Source organism: Chrysemys picta, chromosome 1, assembly GCF_011386835.1.
Source record: "Chrysemys picta bellii isolate R12L10 chromosome 1, ASM1138683v2, whole genome shotgun sequence".
NCBI classification, from domain to species: Eukaryota; Metazoa; Chordata; order Testudines; family Emydidae; genus Chrysemys; species Chrysemys picta.
Window position 1 is genome coordinate 248,973,611 of NC_088791.1, and position 21,386 is coordinate 248,994,996.

Sequence of the window (21,386 nt, forward strand, 5' to 3'; positions counted from 1 at the left end):
ATTACAAAAAAGACTTGCTGCAATCTTATTAATTCACATCCTGTAAAAGCTTTTTAGTTTTCCCTTGCATTTCAAAACAGTTACTTCTCAGCCATGAAATACAGAGACTCTGGATGATATCACCATGAAACAGGCTTCCTTTTGCGAGCCAGAAATGGGATTTTTGCTATTGTCTCTGTATAGATAGGTTTATCAGGTACAGCAAAAAGCCCATTGCCAGAATCTTTTGACACAGACAGGCTGACTCCATATTAATGAACGGGGAGGAAATCAGTCTAACATAGTCTGTTGCTGAAATGTGCCTTTTGGATATTTTATCTCTCAGATCACAAAACAAAGGCTTTGCATAACATAAATCCCCAACAAAAGAAAAATAGTCCACTCTGTATCTATTTGCTGTCAGACAACAAATGCAGTTCAGAAATCAAAGTCCAAATAAACGACATTCAAACACAAATATCCCTGCGATGGGGCTGCTGGGCGCACTGGGATGTAAAGGGTTAAAGACACCCTGGGGAGGCTGTGCGGGAGGCAGCCAATAAGGAAAAGGCTTGTCATTCCAGCCAATTAGGGGAAGGTTTGTTGGAGGAGCCAACCAGGGCCAGGCTGGCCCATATAAGAAGGGGCTGCTGAGCAAAGCAGAGGCAGTCACTCCCTGGAGTTTGTGGGAGAAGGGCTGGCGCACCATAGACAGAGCAGTGCTGGGCAGGGTCAGCAGAACAGGAGAAAGCTCCAGGCTGATGGCTGCCAAACTGAGGCCCTGATAGAAGAGCAGAGGAGAATTGCTGAGGAAGTGGCTGGGGCAGCACATGGCTGCCAGCTATAGGGTCCCTGGGTTAGGGCCTGGAGCAGCAGGCGGGCCTGGACTTCTCCCTGCCACCACCCTTACCCCAATGGCCATTGAGGGAAGTGGCCAATGCATGGACTGCAGTCTGCCACTGAGATGAGTGGCTAGAACTGTGACTGTAGATTGCCACTGAGGCAAGTGGTTAGACTGAGGACTGTTGATCCCCTGGAAAGGGGGAAAGAACTGAGTGGAGCCAATCCAGAGGACTGTGTCCAGAAGAGAACAACGTGGTTCAGGGAGCGATGCAGAGACAGGAGACAGGATTGATGACAGGAGAGATGTGGAGACAGGAGTGACGACAGGTGAGACACCACCTGAGGAGGGTGCACTGACAAACCTGAGCTAATTCCCAGGACAGCCAGAAGGAGGCACCGTGGTGGTGAGTCAAACGCCGTCACAATCCCCTTTTCCCAAGTTTCAAGAGCCAGACAGATTCCAGTATTTGTGCAACAAACTAAAAGATGGATTCTCTAAACCTTCTCTTCTTATAGTGCATATTTGTTCTTCATAATAAAATGGAGGTTAGTTACTGTAACTGGAGGTACTTCAAGATGTCTGGTACCTAGCTGTATTCCACACATAGGTATGCATGCCATGCGCCCAAATCCAGAAGTTCTTCAAAGTAGTGTCTGTTGACCCACATGTGCCCAGTAGCTTCTCTTGTGTTCCTGACAGGGAGTATAATAGGTGGTGTGGGTCAACACCTCTCCAGTTCCCCTTCTTACTGCAATCCTACAGGATCCAGAGCAAAGGGGAAGAAGGGTGGGTAGTGGAATACAGATGGGGACCACACATCTTCAAGAACCTCCAGTACCAGTATGTAACTTCCATTTCTTCTTTGAGTGCTGGTCCCTATGTGTATTCCACAAGTGGGTGACTAGCTGGCAGTGTTCAGAGTGCAGTAGGGTACGAGGAAGCTGGTAGCAGAGATGCTTGTAGTACAGCCAGTCCTTTGGCCTCACCCGTAGCTGCAGCTTGAGTGAGAGAGTCGTGTAATGAGAAGGTGTGGACAGAACTCCAAGTTGCCACTCTGCAGATGTCCTGTAGCAGAACATCCGATAGGGATGCCATGGAGACCACTTGTGCTCACATGGAGAGATCTGTGATACCCCCAGAAGAGGGAAGGTGTGCTATTTTGTAGCATTTTAATATGCGTCCTGAAACCCACTTAAGAAATCCTCTGTGGAATTTGGCCTATCCATGCAACCATTCTGCTTTGGCAACAAAGAATCTCGGAGATTTTCTAAACTGTTTGGCTCTTCGTAGGTAGAGTGCCAGGGCACATCTGATGTCCAGAGTGTGAAGTCTCTTGTCTGTGCAAGAGGCCTGGCATTTCAGGACCAATACAGGTTAGTGAACCAATTGATTGACATGGAACTCAGAAACAATCTTAGGAAGTAATTTGGGGGTGTAACCTAAGGAAAACCTTCTCTTTGTGGAATACTGTATATGGAGGGTCTGCCATCGTAGCTTCTAGTTCACTGATCTTCCTGGCTGAAGTTATGGTCACTAGGAATGCACCTTCATAGATAGGTAGGTCATGGCACATGTTACCATTGACTCGAAGGGCAAGCCTGTGAATACTGAAAGGACAAGGTTTAGGCCCCACTGAAGTATAGGTTTAATGACTGCTGGAAAGGTCCTGATCAAGCTCTTTATAAATCAAACTGTGGGTGGGTGTATGAAGATAGAACGTCCCTTCACCAAAGGGAGGAAGGCACTAATTGCTGCCAGGTGTACTTGCAGTGAACTACGGGCCTCTTCGAGGAGAAAAGATAATCTAGAATGATCAGGATGATGACTGTATGACTTCCCCATGGATACTGATGGCATTGTGCCCAGGGCATGAAACACCACCATTTGGCCCAGTAGCAGGATCTAGTGGAATCCTTCTGACTTTGGCTGAAGAGTTTTTGGATGGGGTGGAGCACCAGCATTCTATGTCTGACACCCATCTAAACACCAGGCCACAACATGGAGTAGGTCTGGGTTGGGGTGCTTGATCAACCCCCATCTGAGTTAGGGTGCCCTGAAATGGGTGGATTCTGATTGGTGGGCATGCGGACATCATTAGGAGTCTTGTGAACCAGACTTGTCTGAGCCAGTAGGGACCCTGAAGGATGATGGTGGCTCTGCCATGACAGATCTTTCAGAAATTTGTGGTAGTAGGGGGATGGGAGGAAAGGCGTCACCTTGGGAATTGCAGCCTATGGCTTTCCTGGAGCAATACACGGGGAGCTTCCTGTTTGTCTGGGTTGCAAAGAGGTCACATAGGGGAGTTCCCCATTATGGAAATATGTCGGCTAGAACAGTGTTGTGTATCTCCCATTCATGGTCTGTGGAGAAGCATCTGCTCAGCCTGTCTGCCAGGCAGTTGTGAATATCCAGGAGGTATGCACCTTGTATCATAATGCAGTTTCTGAGACATCAATTCCAAAGTGCTTCCCCGCAGAGAGGACGAGATCACACTCCTGTTTGTTGATACAGACCATTGTGGTGATATTGTCTGACATTATCTACACATGGAGTGAGCATATGGGTGGAAGGAAGCCCTTGCATGCAAGGCATACTGCTCTCAGTTCTAGTAAGTTTATGTATAGTCTGGTCTCTCTTGGGGTCAAGGTATCCTGAGCAGTGTGGTGACCAGGTGAGCTCCCCACCCTGTAAGGGAGTTGTCTGTCAAAATAGTGGCCTTCGGTATGAGAGGGTTGAAGGGAGTTCCCATCATGACCCTGTGTAGTTGGACCACCATACAAGGAAGATGAGAACTCTGGTAGGAACAGTGACACTGGAGTCAATGTGATCTCTGCTTGGTTGGTAGATTGAGTGGAGCCAAGCTTGCAGACATCTCAAGTGGAGTCTGACGAATGGTGTCCTGTAGCTGCATGTAGCCATGTGGCCTAGCAGAGAAAGACACCTGAGTATCATAGCTTGCAGTCTGTATGTAATGTATGAGATCAAGTTGCTCATTGCATAAAACTTGTCTGTGAGGAGAAATGCTCTCATGGACACTAAATCCAGCATCACCCCTATAAAACGTATTGTCTTTCAAGGGGACAAAACAGACTTTTCTTTGTTTATGCAAATCCCTAAGGTGGTAAGAAGGTGCCAAAGAAACCTTATTTCTAACATGACTTCCTGGCAAGAGCAGCCTATAGGAGCCAATTGTCCAGCTATAGGAACACCGTATATCCCCTGTGTCATATTTGAGCAGCTACCAGGGCAAACACTTTGATTAATACCTTGGGTGCCATAGCCAGCCCAAAGGGGAGGACACAAAACTGGTAGTGCTCTTGACCAACCATGAAGTTGAGGAATTTCCTGTGATATCGGTGAATATCTATGTGAAAATATGTGCTCATCATGTTGAGAACTGTGAGCCACATTCCTTCCGGAGGAAGAGGATTATAGATGCTAGCATAATCATCCTAAATTTCAGCTTTCAAATAAAGATGTTGAATTGCCAAAGGTCCAGGATGGGTCTCCACCCTCTGTCTTTTTGGGGGATTAGGAACTATGGGGAATAGAAACCTCTCCTTTGGTATTGAGGCAGGATGTATTCTATCACTCCCTGGTCAACGAGGGATTCTTCCTCTTGTTGAAGAATTAGTTGATGAGAGTGGTTCCCAGAGGGTGATCAGTGAGGTGGCTTGTGAGGAGGGTAGGAAAGAAACTCTTCAGAGTATCCCTGATACATAATCTCCAGAACCCAACTGTCCATGGTGATCTGTTCAGGGTGTGGGCAAAGAAAGTAAGATGGCCTCCAAAGATGACAGGGCAAGGTGTAGGTAGCATCTGTGTTGGTGCCTGGGTCTCAACCTTTATCTCAAAATTGGCCCTGGACCTGCAGCTGTGAGTAGGCAGAATATGTGGCAGTCCAGGAAGCTGGGAAAGCGGACTTCTTAGTCCTTTGCTATTTACGTGGAGGCTTGGTTAGATGCTGGTAATATGGAGCATGTGAAGGTTAGATGCTGGTAATATGGAGCCTGTGACCTTAAGGACTGCCTGTGGTGTCTCCTCCTGGGTGCTGGAATGCAAATCCCTAGGGATCACAGTGTGGCTCATGAGTCCTTTAGAGAACAAAGAGACTCGTCTGTCTTCTTGTTAAAGAGATTGGACACATTGAAGGGAAGGTCTTGAATGGTGTTTTGGACTTCTCTAAGAAAGCATGACAACTGGAGTCAGGAGTCCCTTCACATGATGAATCCTGTATCCAAACTTCTAAATGCCGTATCTGCGGAGTCCTAAAGAGCTACGTTCACCACCAATCTTCCCTCGTCTATAAAAGATTGGAATTGGGCTCAGCCTTTCATGGGGAGTTTATCTTTGAAGTCTGCAAGGCTGCTGTAGGTATTAAAATTGTATTTAGCTAATAGAGATTGGTAACTACGTATGCAAAATTGCAGACATGAGGAGTAGAATACCTTCCTCCCAAGAAGGTCCAGTCTCTTTGGGCCATTTTCTGCAGGGGTAGATTTCTGGTAGTGTGACCAACTTCTTTTTGTGGCTGCATATCACTAGAGAGTTAGGGCCAGGGTGGGGAAAAAAGAAAGTCAGCTCCTTTAGGAGGAACAAAATAATGCCTCTTTGGTGTAGGGACACATGATGCTAGTGTGTGTCAAACTGTTCTGGCCAGTTCCAAAATAGCCTCATTAATTGGAAGGGCTATTTTGGTCAGTCCTTGTGGCTGTAAAATGTCCAAGAGTTGGGGGTTCTGAACCTCTTCCAGCGGGATCTGTAAATTGTCAGCGACGGGTTAGCTGAATCATCTAGAAAAGACAAAGAAGCCCCCATTGGAACTGGTGGTAACAGCTCTGGCTCTTCCTCTTTGTAAACCGACAGAACCAGATGATTAGAGAGGGAGGAGAGGAACGGTTCCTGAGAGGGATCCATGTACCTGCCCTGGAGGGGCCCTTGGGCCAGAAGAAGGGATCCATCAGTCTTGGCAGCCTGAAAGGGAATCTGTACCACTTCTCTATGGAGGGTTCATATCCAGAGGGATGGTAAGCATAGCCTCTTGACTGTCTATCAGGGCTCCTGGGCCTTCTTGGAGATCCTTTCTCCTCTAGCTCCTCCACTTACGAGGATGGTTCAGTCAGTAGCAGTGGTACCATCAGTACTGGGGTGTTCTGCCCAATGATAAAAGTTGCTCCTGGGACATTGAGAATGGTTATTCCTGAGGGGTAAAGACATCTCTCAGAAGTGAAGGGCCCAAAAGGAGTGGAGACAGCAGAGGGGGAGAAATATATCCTCTGGTGTTACAAAAGTCTCAGTGTGGCCCAGAGTCTGAGGAGTTCCCATGGGAACACCAGAAGGACCCAGCTCATCCATCACAGTCGGTTGTACTTTGGCTAAATGAGGTGTTACCGATTGGTGCTTCCTGACTCGCACTGGAAGATGGGACCAGCAAGCACCTATCATTACATTTTGGTCCCACTGACACTGCCTTGTGCCTTGCCCTCAAGCCTGAGGGTCTTTGGTGCCAGTACCGTGGGATCCATACATGAATCTCAACCGACCTGGACCAGCTTGGGGAGGAAATGCATTTTTTATGGCAGTCCTCCGCGGTGCATCCATGAGAGTGCCCTCTTCTCTCATGGGGAGCCCTATTCAAGGAGTCTTTAGGCTTCAGTGGCAGAGGCTCCACTCCAAGGCTTGTGCTTGGAGGGGTGCTGGTAGTTGGCTGAGTCCAATGTACGGAGGGGAATCTCCTGGGTCCGGGTCAGAGTGGGGCCTCCTAGCTTCCTCCATCAGGAACTTAAGTCAGAGCTCTTGGGCCTCTCTAGTTCTGGGTTGGAAGATCTACAAATGCTGCACTTTGCAGAGATGTATGTTTTACCTAGCAGTACAGGCACCATTGACATCACTGATGGAGAAGGAGCAAGGAAAGGAGATGCAATTCCTGAATCCTGGGACTCTGGGCATAGTCCAAAACCAGGGAGGTTTGCCCCCTGAATGGGTGGAAGGGGGAACTATCCTATACAGCAGGGGTCGGCAACCTCTGGCACATGGCTCTCTAGGGTAAGCACCCTGACGGGACAGGCCAGTTTGTTTACCTGCCGCGTCCGCAGGTTTCGCCGATCGCGGCTCCTTCTGGCCGCGGTTTGCCATTCCAGGCCAATGGGGGCGGCAGGAAGCGGCGCGGGCCGAGGGATCGGCCAAACCTGCAGACGCGGCAGGTAAACAAACTGGCCCGGCCCGCCAGGGTGCTTACCCTGGCGAGCCGTGTGCCAGAGGTTGCCGACCCCTGCTATACAGACTATACACTATAATAACTGTGACTTACAAACTAGATATAAAAACTATTTACAGTGAGTTTATTTTACAGGTTGTTACTGTAGGAGAACATAATTCTGACTCGGGTCATGAGCCAATAAGAAGGAATTGGCGAGGCATTGACCTACACCCCCTATTATACCCATAGTTGGAACATGAGGGAAGCTACTGCACATGTAGCTCAACGGGCACTGCTTTGAAGAACTTCCAAACTCGGGTGCATGGTGCGAATGCATACCCATGTATAGAATACACATAGGGACCAACACTGGAAGTAAAAGAAGTCAGCTGTGTCCAGCTACATACCACTATAACTGAACTCCTTGATAATCCCAGCCATGTAAACACCTGCTGCTACTCACATGTTCAATTAATGTTTTAATTGATGATATTTTAAAGACAACAGTGATATTTTAAAACCATGGAATTAATCAGACAACATTTCAGAGACCCTTTTTTTCTGATTTTAGATTATTTGCAATAAATATCTAAGAATATAAAGTCAGGAAATTCCATATTTGGATTCCGAGGACAAACTCCCTGATCTTCCCTCATGATATATAACGATACCAGAGATTGTACATTGAGATATATCCTATCATAGCTGTGCTATTGCTTTTTATATTAGGAAGCAATAATTTGATATTATTGTGATACAATGAAACTGGACAGTTGAAATGGCAGCTATTTCAAAAATGATAGTAGAGGGCTTTTTAATATAGCAGACAAAGGTGTAACAAGATCCAGTGACCGGAGGCTAAACAAACGCAGACTAGATATAAGGCATGAATTTTGGTCAGGGACAGTTATTAATCATTAGAATAATTTACCTAGCAATGTGGTGTATTATCCATCACTTGAAGTCTTTACATCAAGACTGGATATCTTTCTGAACGATATGCTTTTGCTCAGCCAGAAGTTATGGGTCAACCAGACGTTAATCACTGGGTGAAATTCTAGGGCCTGTGTTATGCAGGAGTTCATATCATGATGGCTTGAAAATCTGTGCAGTACCACATTTTTCTGCCTAAGGTTTTTTTTAAAGTTCCCATCACTCAAATGTCCAAGGGCTCATATAGATGCATATGTACAGCGTAGTTTTCAAAACTATGAATGAGTAAGAAACACGTCTTTATGAAATAGATGCAATACTAACCTACTTTAAAATGCCAAATATCGTACAAACCAATAACTGGATCCTACTTTATGTAGCATGCAGGCACACTGATTTCATCCCCCTTCCTGCATCTGTCTCTGTATAGGCAGACCCTTCTACCTGCACAGAGCCCCACTGAAGCCAAAAGCCTTAGACTCCAACTTGCAAATATTTATGCACTTCATTGGGACTACTCACGTGCGGAAAGTGAAGCAAATGCATGTTCACAGGATTGGGATCTGAATCAACATGTACTTACCAGTGTAACTCCTTTATCATTCTTCTGATTCACACTCCCTCCAGCCAATATAAGTTGTTTGACATCTGCAAGCATTGTCATAGGTCTCTGAATCTTCATCTGGCGCAGTGAGTTCAGATCCACACCTGTGCAGAAGAAAATAAAACATTTAAAGAAAAAAGGCTAAAATCTTCCATTTTATTCACACTTTCAACTATGAATGCTTATTTTGTTTTGATCTTTTGATTGGTAGGCACTGAATGAACAGGATGAAGAGCAGGTCTAAATGTTCACTTACAAATGCCTCAATTGTATAATGTCAGAGAAGATTATTCTCTTCAAGTGCATGGGCCTGACTCTTCACATCAATGTAAATCAGGAATAATGCCACTAATGGCCATGAAGTTGGTAAGGTGTAAAATTGGTGCAAATGAGAGGAGAATTAGGCCTGATCTCTTCCCTGAAGGGCTTTCAGTAGGAAAAGGGCAAAACTAGGATGGTGGAAAGGGGTGTGTGACAAGACCCTGTCACTTTGGAGCACCCAGCTTAAAAGTGGGGGAAAAGAACAGTGGGTTTAGACCTCTAAGAGATCCCTTAAAATATCATCCAGGATCAGTTGCTAGCCGAACCAATAAGAATTGGTCCTCCAGTGGCTTGAAAGGTCTGGAGTGGGCAAAAGCCAATCAGGCCCCGCATGCAAGGTAAAAAGGACTGTCTGCTGCCTTCCTCCAGGGGGCAGTTCTGGGGAAGCTGGGAGAAGGGAGGAAGGATCTTTCTCATCTTAACCCTGCCTCATCAGGACCTAACACTGACTGCCCCTTTTGACAGAGTCAGCGAAATACTGTTTTGTTCATATTGAAGAACTTCAAGCCCAGATGGCCATCTCAAGTTGGGTATCAGTTTGCCTGCTGTAAAATGAAAGGGAGCTAGCTTTATGAGACACTCCACTGGTTCAGGTGAACCCATGACAAGGTAGAACAAAGATGTTTGTTGATGAAGTTGGCAGTTAGTTACATTTTGATAATATAATATTCAATCAAGATTCTGGGCCTGATTCTCCACTGCCCTGCACCCTGTATGGTCATTTATACCTACAAAAAGAAAATATGAAATGAGCATAAAATGTTACTCTTCTGACGAGGTAATGTTTTAACCCAATTTGCATGGGTGTAAATGGCTACACTACATGCAAGGCTGGGGAGAATCAGGCCCATTATTTCTTCCTACCATCCACAGGCTGTCTCGTGTTCTAAGTTTTATTTGCATGCAGATATTCAAATGATTCCAAATCAGGTGTGGAGTACTAGGAGTCCTAATATTAAAAGCCACATTCACTCATTCATATCTTTATACAGCTCTGTCTCCTCACAGCCTCTGCAGGACAGTACTGTTAAAAATAAATATAAAACTAAACTGAAGAAAATTAGACTGCTGTATTGGGAAAATAAATCTCATATGTGGGCAAATCCTGTCCTCCTACATTAATATAACTCCCAGTAAAAAAAAATCTAGAATTAAAAATCACACAGGAGCCTTTATTTTAACCTTTGGTTTATTTTTCACCACGAAAGTAAATTGATTGATCCTGGGTTTTTTTCTCTCTATCTATATACACATTTTAATGAAGACCTTAACTTCTATTTTGTTTTCAATGTTTATGAAATGTACAAAAATAAATTGCCTACCCTTCTTTCCTTACTCATTTAAATAGCCCCATTGAGCTCAACTGGGCCTCAAACTTGCCCTCATGGATAGTTGCTTATGGATCAGGGCCCTGGACTACTCATAAAAGTCAAGAAAGATTTGACACAAAGGTATGAGCTATTGTAACTGTGGAACTTGGCACATGTACTATTATTCTATTAGCATTTGGAAACACTGCTTCAAGTAAGAATCTTTAACCATATTCTTTTCATTTATCCATTTTTATAGAGTTTTATGCTGCTGCTATTTTAATTCACATTGGCCTCAAGCTTGATATGCAGGATGTCAGCACAACTGCAACATTTTCCTGTACAAAATTTGATATTTGCTAAGCTATAGTTATCTTCATAATCAGAGTTATTGGTAGTTAAGAAATGGTTTATGCATGCACTCCTTTTAATTCTAAAAGTGAAGGATGAATTTTCACATGTAGGATGTAGCAGTGTTGTTTGTGGTACTGTATTTTGGCTGCTGCAGCATCTCACTGACTGAAAAGAATGGGATAAATCAGTTAGGTGATGTCTGACATACAGTTTAACACCTAGAGACAAATCACACCAATCTTACTGCAAGTAGTCCTATGGCAGTCAATGAAACTATCTGCATGAGTAAGGTCACAGGAATTTGGTCCCTTAATGGTGATATTGTGCCAATGAAGAGCAATATGTGCTTACTTGCTATTGACTGACAGTTGTAGACAAGAATGCACTTTTAATTTCATACAATATTCGATACAGAATCTAAGCATTCTTTCTGTCAGAACAGAGGGTTTTCCTCTACGTACAGATTTGCATTTCACAATCACAGATTAAAAGACCTCAATAAAATGTGCAGGTACAATCGTATTCTATGTACTATCAATTCCACCTCCTCTTCCCTCTTGCTCTCACCTTTCTCCATCTTGTTTTTTAACAATAGAGTGACAGATTGTTGTTCACCACCCAAACCACCTTCTTATCCCAATGACTTGACTCTTTTATAAACACTGAGGCTTAAATAGCCAAACTTTTGTGGGACCTAAATAAAGTCCATATCACCAGTCATGTCACCTCATAGCACTCACTTCAAATGTTTTTCCCTCTAGTTCAACACTCATGTATATACGAAGACATTAGAGGTGAGGGGTGAAACATGAGTGACAGTGACGATGCTTTTTAATTGCAACTGATCTGTAGTGCAGAGAGTAATTGTGAAAATAGGCTTGAAATACTAAGTTTACTACTGAAATTTGAATTTGTCATTTGTTTCCTCTTCTCAGTTCCACCTGCAAACAATTATGATAAAAAGTCTATTTCAGAAGGTTGTTAATGGTTACATGCCTCTCAAGCCCCAGTAAAAGTAGCAATACCAATATAACAAATAACAGTTATTTGGTCTGTTAGTCTTAAAGGTGCCACAGGACCCTCTGTTGCTTTTTACAGATTCAGATTAACACGGCTACCCCTCTGTTAATATAACAAATGTAGCAATAGATAAACTAGAATACATATATATCCGCCACTCCACCATCAATACTCCTGGCCCCCAGACAAAAATATTAAGACAATAATGTTTAATTACTAAAATGGCATAAAAATATCTTGCCTTATATAATGTTTAGTAAGCACTAAAGTTAGGATTGGCAAAAAGTCAGAGGTTTCTTTGTCTTTTCAAGTACTCAGGTTAGCTAAGTCTCCTCAGCCTTTGGAAAAACCTAGTTCACACTTGGCATACTAGGAGGCTCACCACAGGCATTAGCATGCTCACTCCCCATACTAATAATGTAATATCTTATCCTTATACCTTACAGGACATGCTTTGAATAAAAAGCCACAGAATTATAGTTGCCTTCACAATCTTATCTTACCATATCATATGCATGGGGGGGGGGGTTGTGAATGAAGGTTGCATGAACAATTTTAATTCTGAAATTTTCTAACTTTAAAGGCCTTTATTTCCAGAGCTCAGGTAGGACTTTAAACACCACCACCTTAACATTCAAAGTACAAGACATATGTATTATTCACACATCTGGAGTAATAATAAAAGACTTGTTAGATACATTAAATATCTAATATTAGCCATGGGCCAATATACTCAAACAATTTCTTTTAGCTTATTAATTAAATAGAAAGTTCTGTTAAAAGTAGGAAAAATGTACATAATGAGACTAAAACATTTATCTTGCACATGTACCATGTGGAAAGGTATAAAGCAACAGTAGTCTAGAGGTAGCTAAAACAATTATATAAATAACATTTTTTTTCCCTTTTTTGTTATAGCAGCTTGAGTATGTATACATTCTCATTGTACTGTAAGCAGAAAGATATGAGTTTATTTTCAGATATACAAGACTGAGTTCAAATTGTGTTGCCAGTTCTAACAAACCAGTGCTTTGTTTTCTAAGATTAAATGATGATGATGCATTTTGGATGCGCAATTCTCCTAAAGGCTCAAGCCCAAGACACAGAAATATAAAAAGAATTCTCCTATTTTCAGCAATAAATTACACAGCAAATATGTCTGTCTGCCATGTGTCAAAGATGGAACCAGCAAGTTGCATAATAATTTGCTACTCAGTTCTAGTTTCACCAATTTATATCTGAGTCATCTAATTGACAATGCAACTAAATACCATGAAAGGAAGTACTTTCTAAGTATTAATATTTAATTCAGTCTAACAGGGGAGGGATAGCCCAGTGGTTTGAGCATTGGTCTCCCAAACCCAGGGTTGTAAGTTCAATCCTTAAGGGGGCCATTTAGAGATCTGCTGCAAAAATCTGTCAGGGACAGTACTTGTTCCTGCTGTGAAAGCAGGGGATTGGACTCAATGACTTTTCAAGGTCCTTCCAGCTCTATGAGATAGGTATATCACCATATAATAAAAAAACACACATAAGGATCATACCCCATATCAGAGTTTGACTGTCACAAATTTTACTGGAAAACATTGTGCCTAAGTAAACAGAAGGAACTTGTATGTGAAATGTAAGTAATAATAACATCCCTTTGAAATTTATTTTATCAGTCAACTTTAAACCAGATATTTTTAATGCGCCACTGAAGCTTTGCTTTAAAATCAAACGTAGACTTCATTCTAAATGAAGATTTTGTTCAAGAAAGGGGACATACTGGCATTCCCAAAGGCTGAAGTCCTCTCTTTATAAAACAAAATGAAACATACAGTCACACTGAAAGCTTTCACACACTTCCTAACCAAGATACCTCAAACCTGTTCTGGAGTGAAAGGGTAGACCTGTGTACATCAGAAGTTTTCCTTTGTGTGTGCCTGCACAGGACCCCATACTTTCAGATCTGTTCTGTCAGTATTGCAGTGCAGAACACGTTGAGCACCTCACAGACTTAGCCTGTCATTCACCCTGTGCCTCAAACCTGAAAGATCAACTTGGCAACCCAACCTGCACCACGCTGGCAGTGACCAGTGCTTCAAGCCATTTGTGACGGGGTACAACAGCACTCCCTAGCCCAGACCCTAAAGACTTAATGCTACAATTAAACCTGAACTGCTAGAGGGAGCAGGGGAAGTATAAATGGCTGCCTAGGAGACAGCAAGGATGAAACATCTGAGTGTGAGCTGGAGCCCTGCTCACAGGTCTGTATGTGGAAACTGCTGGTTGTAGTTGATGTTTGGGTATTTCTTACTATTTATACTCTTCATAAGTTCTCATAAAGGTGTTCCTGAGAAGAAGGGCATACATCTAACTGAAGGCTGCCTGCCTGTTGTATTTCATGGGCTGGGAAATCAGTGCACCAGCCCACCCCACCAAAACCCTCATGAAGCCTCCACTGATTAATGACATGCTCAATCCCCCTCATAGATGACAAAACCATCCTAAAGCCTCCCTAGCTACCAAACCTTCCCTAACACTTAAATATACTATGCTGCTTGCAGAAGTCTGCCTCAGGCCCACACATTTTGATCTTCACCCAGAGCCCTGTAAATCTCAGGGATGCCCCTGAATGCACCACATTCTCAATGCCACTGATGCACATTACCAAGACAGAACTAAAACTAAAAGAGCTCTAATGAGAAGACAAGCAGAGAAATCAAGTTATTTCAGTATGTACAAAGAACAACTGCAGCTGATACAGATGAAACAGAGGGGAACTGACGTGCACTATGCACAGATTGTGAATGATGTGAATGAAAGAGAAGCAGATGGAAGGGATCAGCAGAGATGACTGTAACAAGGCAACAAAATTATATAAACAGGATGAACATTTAAAGATGTGTTAGACTGCATTCATTCTTACCATAATTGCTATATATTTTAATGAAAACTAGTGATTGATGACATTGTGCCTGGATTTTCCGTCACCACTCATGATCCTCTCCATCTCCCTTCTTATTTTTCTCCCATTCCCCCTTTGTCAATTTCCTAAAGTGCCACAATTTTCCTCCCAGTATTGTGAGAGAAGATAGAAGTTTAAGATGCACTGTACAAAAGATATAATGAGGCAGAACAAATATAGCACTGTTGATATATTATAAGGGCAAGTTCCACCTGGATGGGCATCAGACATGCCAAACCCATGAAAAAAAATGCAGAAATTGGGCTTGTTTTTGGCTTAATTGGCTTGTGAGCTCCTTGTTGGCTAGTTTTTGGCTTGTAACTTGTTGCTTGTTTGGCTTGTTGCAGCCAGGGCCGGCTCCAGGGTTTTGGCCACCCCAAGCAGCCAAAAAAAAATAAAAATAAAAAAGCCGTGATCATGATCTGCGGCGGCAATTCGGTTGGAGGTCCTTTGCTCCGAGCAGGAGTGAGGGACCATCCGCCGAATTGCCGCCGACTAGCTGGACATGCTGCCCCTCTCCGGAGCGGCCGCCCCAAGCACCTGCTTGCCAGGCTGGTGCCTGGAGCCGGCCCTGGTTGCAGCTTGTTGCTTCTTTTTTTTTTGATCAGCTCCCAGCAAGCAGGGGCAAGGGGGAGGCAAGCAGCGCAAGGGGGGAGAGTGTCAGGGGTGCACAGCGGGCCCACCACAGTCCCAGACTGCTTATTTACCATGTGAAAGTTGGCAACTGTGGTGGGCATGCCAGGAATGAACAAGAACACAAGGAGCTCATTCCACTGAATTTCTTTGTGGGGACAAGGCACAGTGGCAGTTTCCAATCTCATCTGAAGTCAAGCACTTCACAGAGTGAAGACCTCTAGAGTGCTAGCTTCCCCAAATAGTCAGACAGAGTGGGAAGTTCATGGCCCTGTCTGTGACTATACTCTAACCAATGATGGTTGCCAGACTTAGAAGAGAGCAGATACTGAACTTTTTCAAGGAGGGCACAGAGACCACATTCTCCCTATGCTCTAGGAGGCACTGTGCCCACTTGAAGCATGATGCTTCCCAAAGCTCCCACTGGGCATTGGAGTACCATTTCTCCTCTCAATTCAAGGCTGTGCATTAAATGAAGCCTAAAGTAAACTGGAAGCACCTCTCTCCAAACATAAAGAATGTTTAGGGTACCCAGAGATTGCCCTTAGGCAAGCGGAGACTGCTTACTGCTTTCTTCAAGTAGTGATTAATTTCATTAGGCATTACAATGCCACTACAGTAAGCTATAATTAAGCTGAGTTTTACTGTGATTTCTATACAGGAAAACAGAATATGTGCATGAAATGCAAAACATTTCAAAAAAATGTCAGCCCTGAAATTTGTGTCTGAAAATCCACAAAAATGGGCAATATCCCACAGAATGTAAGCCTACATTTTCAAAGTAGTTACTAGAGATTTAACCATTTAATTCCAACTTGTTTTAATAAGAGCTGCATTGTTATATATCTGTGCATTAGTGGATAATATCCTGAAAAGTCCCTTGTTCAAGGCCAGATCAGTTTGAAAATTGGATTTGGAATGTGAAAAAATGTACAAAGCTGCTAAACCTGCTCAGATAATTAAAGAAAAGGATAGATACCATCTTGATGTCCTTGGACTCCATGAGTATAGATGGACAGAGATGAACAAACTACACTTTAGAGAAACAAATAAGACCATCATCTTCTCCAGGAATGTGGATGATAGACATGAAGATGGGAAACGTAGCAATGCTGTTGAATGAAGCACAATAGGCACTGACTGAGTGAAAATCAGTCAATGAATGAATTATTAGCTCTTGCTTTCACACTAGATTCTTTAAACAAACAGTTACAGAATGCTATGTACCAACCAACAAAAAGCTAGATGATGAAAATGATGCTTTTTATGATTTGTAATCTGTGTTATGCAAGGTCCCCAAACATGATATCCTAGTGAATGTGGGTGATTGTAATGCAAAGATTGGAAGTAACAATGATAGTTTGGATAAAATTATATGCAAGTGTGGCAAAAGGGTAAATAATTAGCAGAAATCTGTGGTGTGAATTACCTAGGTGATAGATGGAACAATATTTCCTAATAAAGAAATTCATAACATGACATGGAACTCCCCCAAATGGTACTACAAAGAACCAGGTAGATCACTTCTGTATTTCAAGAAAGCTTTACAGCTTTTTGGCAGATGTACATGGGTACACAGGAACAGGTGTGGGCAATGACCATAATCTTGGTATTGCTAAACTAAAGGTCAAGTTAAAGAGGAAGAAGAAAGTTAAAATAAGACCACACATCAACAGTGTACAATTTGAAGACCCAAACACAAAAAGTGCTTTTCAGCTTGAAATGAAGAACAGGTCAATGGTTCTCCTGGCATGAACAGAAGAAAACCAAGATCCTGATACTTTGTGAGAAAACATCAGAAAGTGGTATCTAGAAAGTGCAAAGACCATTCAAATAACAACGAAATATAAAAGGGGAAAATGAATTACTAATGCAACAGTGGAAAAGAGACGTGTAAAGCAAAATTTATCAGTGCTAACACATGTGAAGAGAGTAGCAAGTGGCAAGAAGATAGAAGCTCTTGACAGAGAGGTAAAAAGATGTGCTGGAAGAGATAAAAGGGCATGTACTGATAGAAAATATCAAGACGCTGAAGATGCTAACCAAAGATTTGATCTTACAACTTGAATCAAACAATTAAAAGGAAACTTTACCAGTATTGGAGCCCTATTAAAGTGCAAATGGAAGGACTCTTAGTAGAGGAGAACAAAGGAAAAGGTGGGCAGAGTACTTTCAGGCTGTTTTAAATAGGCCAAGACCAAACAAACTACTAGATATTGGTGATGAAGACTACCAATCGAGCTTGATATTGATTTGAGTTATTATAATGGGAGAAGTTAGAAAAGCCATCAGTAAACTCAAAAATGGCAAAGCAGCTAAAGAGGATAACATTACTGAAGAGATGCTTAAAACAAGTGATGAAATGATCTCCAGACTTTCCTTGTGTTTTTGGATAGAATATGAAATGAAGGAAAGTACCCAAACCAGCCAAAGAGCAGCCTTATAGTAAAATTGATAAGGAACGGTACCTTACCAACTGCAGTAAGTGGACAGAGATCACGTTACTCTCAGTGCCTGGGAAAATCGTATGCAATGTCATCAAGAAACAAACAGAACTTCAGGAAGGAACAAGCAGCTTTTAGACCAGTGAGGCCATGTGAAGACCATATTGTTTTTCAGACACATTATAGAACACAGTGCGGAGTGACAAGCACTTATTGTGATAAATGTTATAGATTTCCAGAATGCTTTTAAAACATACACAGAGACGGTCTTGGGAAAACTGTGGCATACTATGAACGACCAGCAAAAATAGTTAGAGTTATCAAGCATCTATGTCATAATGACAAATGTGCAATCAGAAAAGGTGACAGTATTAGTCATTGGTTTGCAGTGACCACTGGAGTAAGGCAAGGGTGTATTATGTCCCCACTGTAATTTGCACTGGTCATTGATGATGTCATGAAGAAAGTAACCATAGAAGAAAGCCAAGGAATTTTATGGACAAATGATGAAGCACAATTGGATTATCTTGCTTTTGCTAATGACATTGTCCTAGTTAATTCAACACATTGCTTAATGGAAGAAAAGACCCAGCTTTTGGCCCATACAGCAAAATAAGCTAGTTTGCTCATTGACAAGGGAAAAACAAAATATATGACCTTCAATGTCCCAAAAATTATCATTAGAATGGCCGAAGAAACACTAGAAGTAGTAAATCATTTTACCTGACTAGGGAGTGAGATGTGCAATGTTAGTGACACAATGCCAGATGTTAGGCAATGAATATCAAAAGCAGCCAACAACTTTCATAACCTAGAAAATATTTGGAAAAGTAGCGTGATTGGTACTGTCACAAAAATACAAACTTTTAATACAGGCACCATGTATGTCCTCCTTAATACAGCAGAGTCATAGAAATCTACAACAAAAATTGATAAGACAATAAATTCATTCCAAAATAAATGCCTACAGAAGAACTAGAGTCCATTGGAAAGAGTGTTTTGTTACATCAGAAATTCTAAGTAGAGTAAAACAACCTAACACATCAAATATGGTAAGATGACAATGATGGACATATTTGATGCCACCAACACAATTTCCACAGCAACTGATACTATGGACACCACCTGGAAAGAGAAAAATAGGGCAACCTAGAGAAACATTATGTAGAATAATAGAGAAAGAAACCCAATCCTTCAATTTTACACTCAGAAGCCAGTTAATAGACTAGCACAAGACCAAAATAACAGGAGAATAAAGAGCAAAGATTAGTGGATAATGCACAAACAGATATCATAGGAGAAAATTTATTTAAATTATGGTATCTTCAGCAAATTAGGGAATATTAAAAGGTAAAAAGGAAGGAGAATATGCACCTAATATGATGGATGTTATTTAGCACTTCAGGCCTTCCCCATATTAAATCTTGTTGTTAAAATGAACAATGGAGAAGGGAGTTTGTGTCCACAGATTCAGGAGAAACCTCTCTGTTGGATCTCAGATACGTTAGTCTTTTTGCTCAGCTTTTCCCTCAATCTCAGAATTTTTTTTTCAGGGACTTCTAGCAACACTTTGAATATAAAAATGAAAAACCTCATGAAATGTACCATAGATATTGTAGCTAAAGAATATTTACTCTGTGTGTGTGTGTGTAAAGTATGGAAACACTCTTTACAAATCCCTATTCTACTGGTTGAGAAGGAATTTTTCCCCAAGTCAGATTGGCAGGGACCTTGGGGGGTTTCACCTTCCTTTCTGCAGCATGGGGCACAGCTCACTTCCTAGGATCATCTGGGTACATCTCATGTAACCAATTCCCTGCCATTGCAGGGGCCTCATGTATTGGTGCACCTTATTCTCGGTCTGTGGCACATAAGAGCTGAGTCTCCTGAGGCTGTAGTATTTTGGACCAGTTCTGGTTACTGAGGGAGTGTCTGTGTGGTGTTTAGTGGCCTACGACATACAGCTCAGACTAGATCATTTGATTTTAAACTCTGTGACAATGGCAAGTAAACACCACTGTTTTAGTATCTCCATAGATGGCCTTGTCTCTCATTATGGGACTGCCATTTTAATTATAGTCCCCAGCAGAGGTCCAATAAGTAGGACTGAATAACTCTGCTTTTCCAATATAAAGTATTTAGAAAACATTTTTATGTTCTGATTAAAGATTAGCTATGAACTGAGATGGATTTAGGTACCACAGTGATGAGATCTAAAAATAAAAATACACAAATCGTAACTTACCATAACTTTAAAGCTCTCTAATTACCAATGTTTTCTATACCTGCAAAGTTAATTGTTCCAATACTACTTTGAATCATCAGATTGGGAAGACAGTAGCATTCAGTTTAATTTTTAACTGAGTCTTTAATTATATGTAAAACTCTTGATTTTGTTTCTATGTAATTAGAGGCAGTTACTAGAATATTTTCTGCATTCCATTGCCAGTTTTGTTTAATGCTAAAGTCAGATGGCATGATTCAATGGAAAACATCAAGAGAACATCTTAGGAATTCATCGATGGAATGGAGAATAGTGCAAGGCTTCTAGTAGTGGTGGTGCAGGGGAGAGGCTGTATTGTGTTGTTCACAAAATCACAAATCGAAGGCTGTGTGAACTTACTGTAAGTTCAAAAGACCAGACTTTCATGAGAATGTATGGCACTAATCAGAAAAACAGCAGAGAGATTCATTTATGTATGTAATTAACTGCAGGAGTCTGATTAACAAGTGACTGGGCACAGGCTATTGGAAAAATGCATCTTGGTAAAGGATTTTGACGTGGGTCTAAATCCTGAGTTTTGTTTTACTGACTGAAAGCTGAGCACCGACTTGGCCTGCTGTGAATTATTTTGAAAACACAAAATGGATAGCATTAATCCTGCTGTGTCAACCAGGCCTTAACATACAAGATTAGGATAAATGTGTAAAAGATGAAAATGCTTTGTGATTATACTGCTCATTTTTTTTTTTTTTTATTTAGTGAAATTTGCAGTTTCGGGAAGCTGGGTTTTAGTATGGTTTGTATGAATCCCACAAAATGGTTAATCATCTCTTCAACAATTGACAGGTAACAGTGGCCTGTCCTCAAGGTATGTTCAGGGATTGAAAGCTTTGATATATAAAGCTTTTTTCACATGCATCTGAAGAAGTGGGTATTCACCCACGAAAGCTCATGCTCCTATATGGCTGTTAGTCTATAAGGTGCCACAGGACTCTTTGCTGCTTTTACAGATCCAGACTAACACGGCTACCCCTTTGATACTTAATATATAATGTTATCATGTTTTATTGCTTTATATGTTGTCATCACCCAATAAGATACTATGGAGATTCTCTGAAAGTCATCCTAACTGGTCTCTCTAGCTTAGGGAACACTTCAACTCGCCTATTCATGTAGTTAAGCTTTTTATTAAAGAAGTTACTTTTTTCTCAACTTCCTCCAGGCCTGAATAGTGTTACTCCAAAAATAGCCTTTTGCTCAGAGCATGTCAGGGAGTGGGAGAGTTGGAATCATGTACTCTTTTCATACAGCTCTTGTCATTTCACAGAAAGAGCAGAACCTGGCATCACTTTCATTCCCGGTGATTGAGCATAACTCATGCTTCCCAGATTACCCTATATACTTTCTGTAATGTTTCCTTTTTTCACTTGTCATCTTGATAAAGCCAGTGGACTGTTTAAATAGTTTGAGATGCCAATTAAAAATAAAAGATCTCGAACTGCAGAATGAGTGCACCTTGGGATGAATATATCACAGACTGGGTCTACGTGCACATTACAGTTCAAGTCGGT

At 41.9% G+C, this 21,386-nt stretch overlaps 1 protein-coding gene across 4 annotated transcripts in view; it reads right to left on the reverse strand.

Annotated features, from left to right (window-relative positions):
* MYO16 (myosin XVI) overlaps positions 1-21,386 on the reverse strand; it is a 568,549-nt gene that overhangs the window by 328,978 nt on the left and 218,185 nt on the right. For all 4 annotated transcript variants that reach the window (XM_005304985.5, XM_065581026.1, XM_042844168.2 and 1 more), the window contains exon 6: positions 8,539-8,663. In XM_005304985.5, the coding sequence (XP_005305042.2) occupies positions 8,539-8,663 (125 nt within the window). The remainder of the gene's footprint in view (positions 1-8,538; positions 8,664-21,386) is intronic.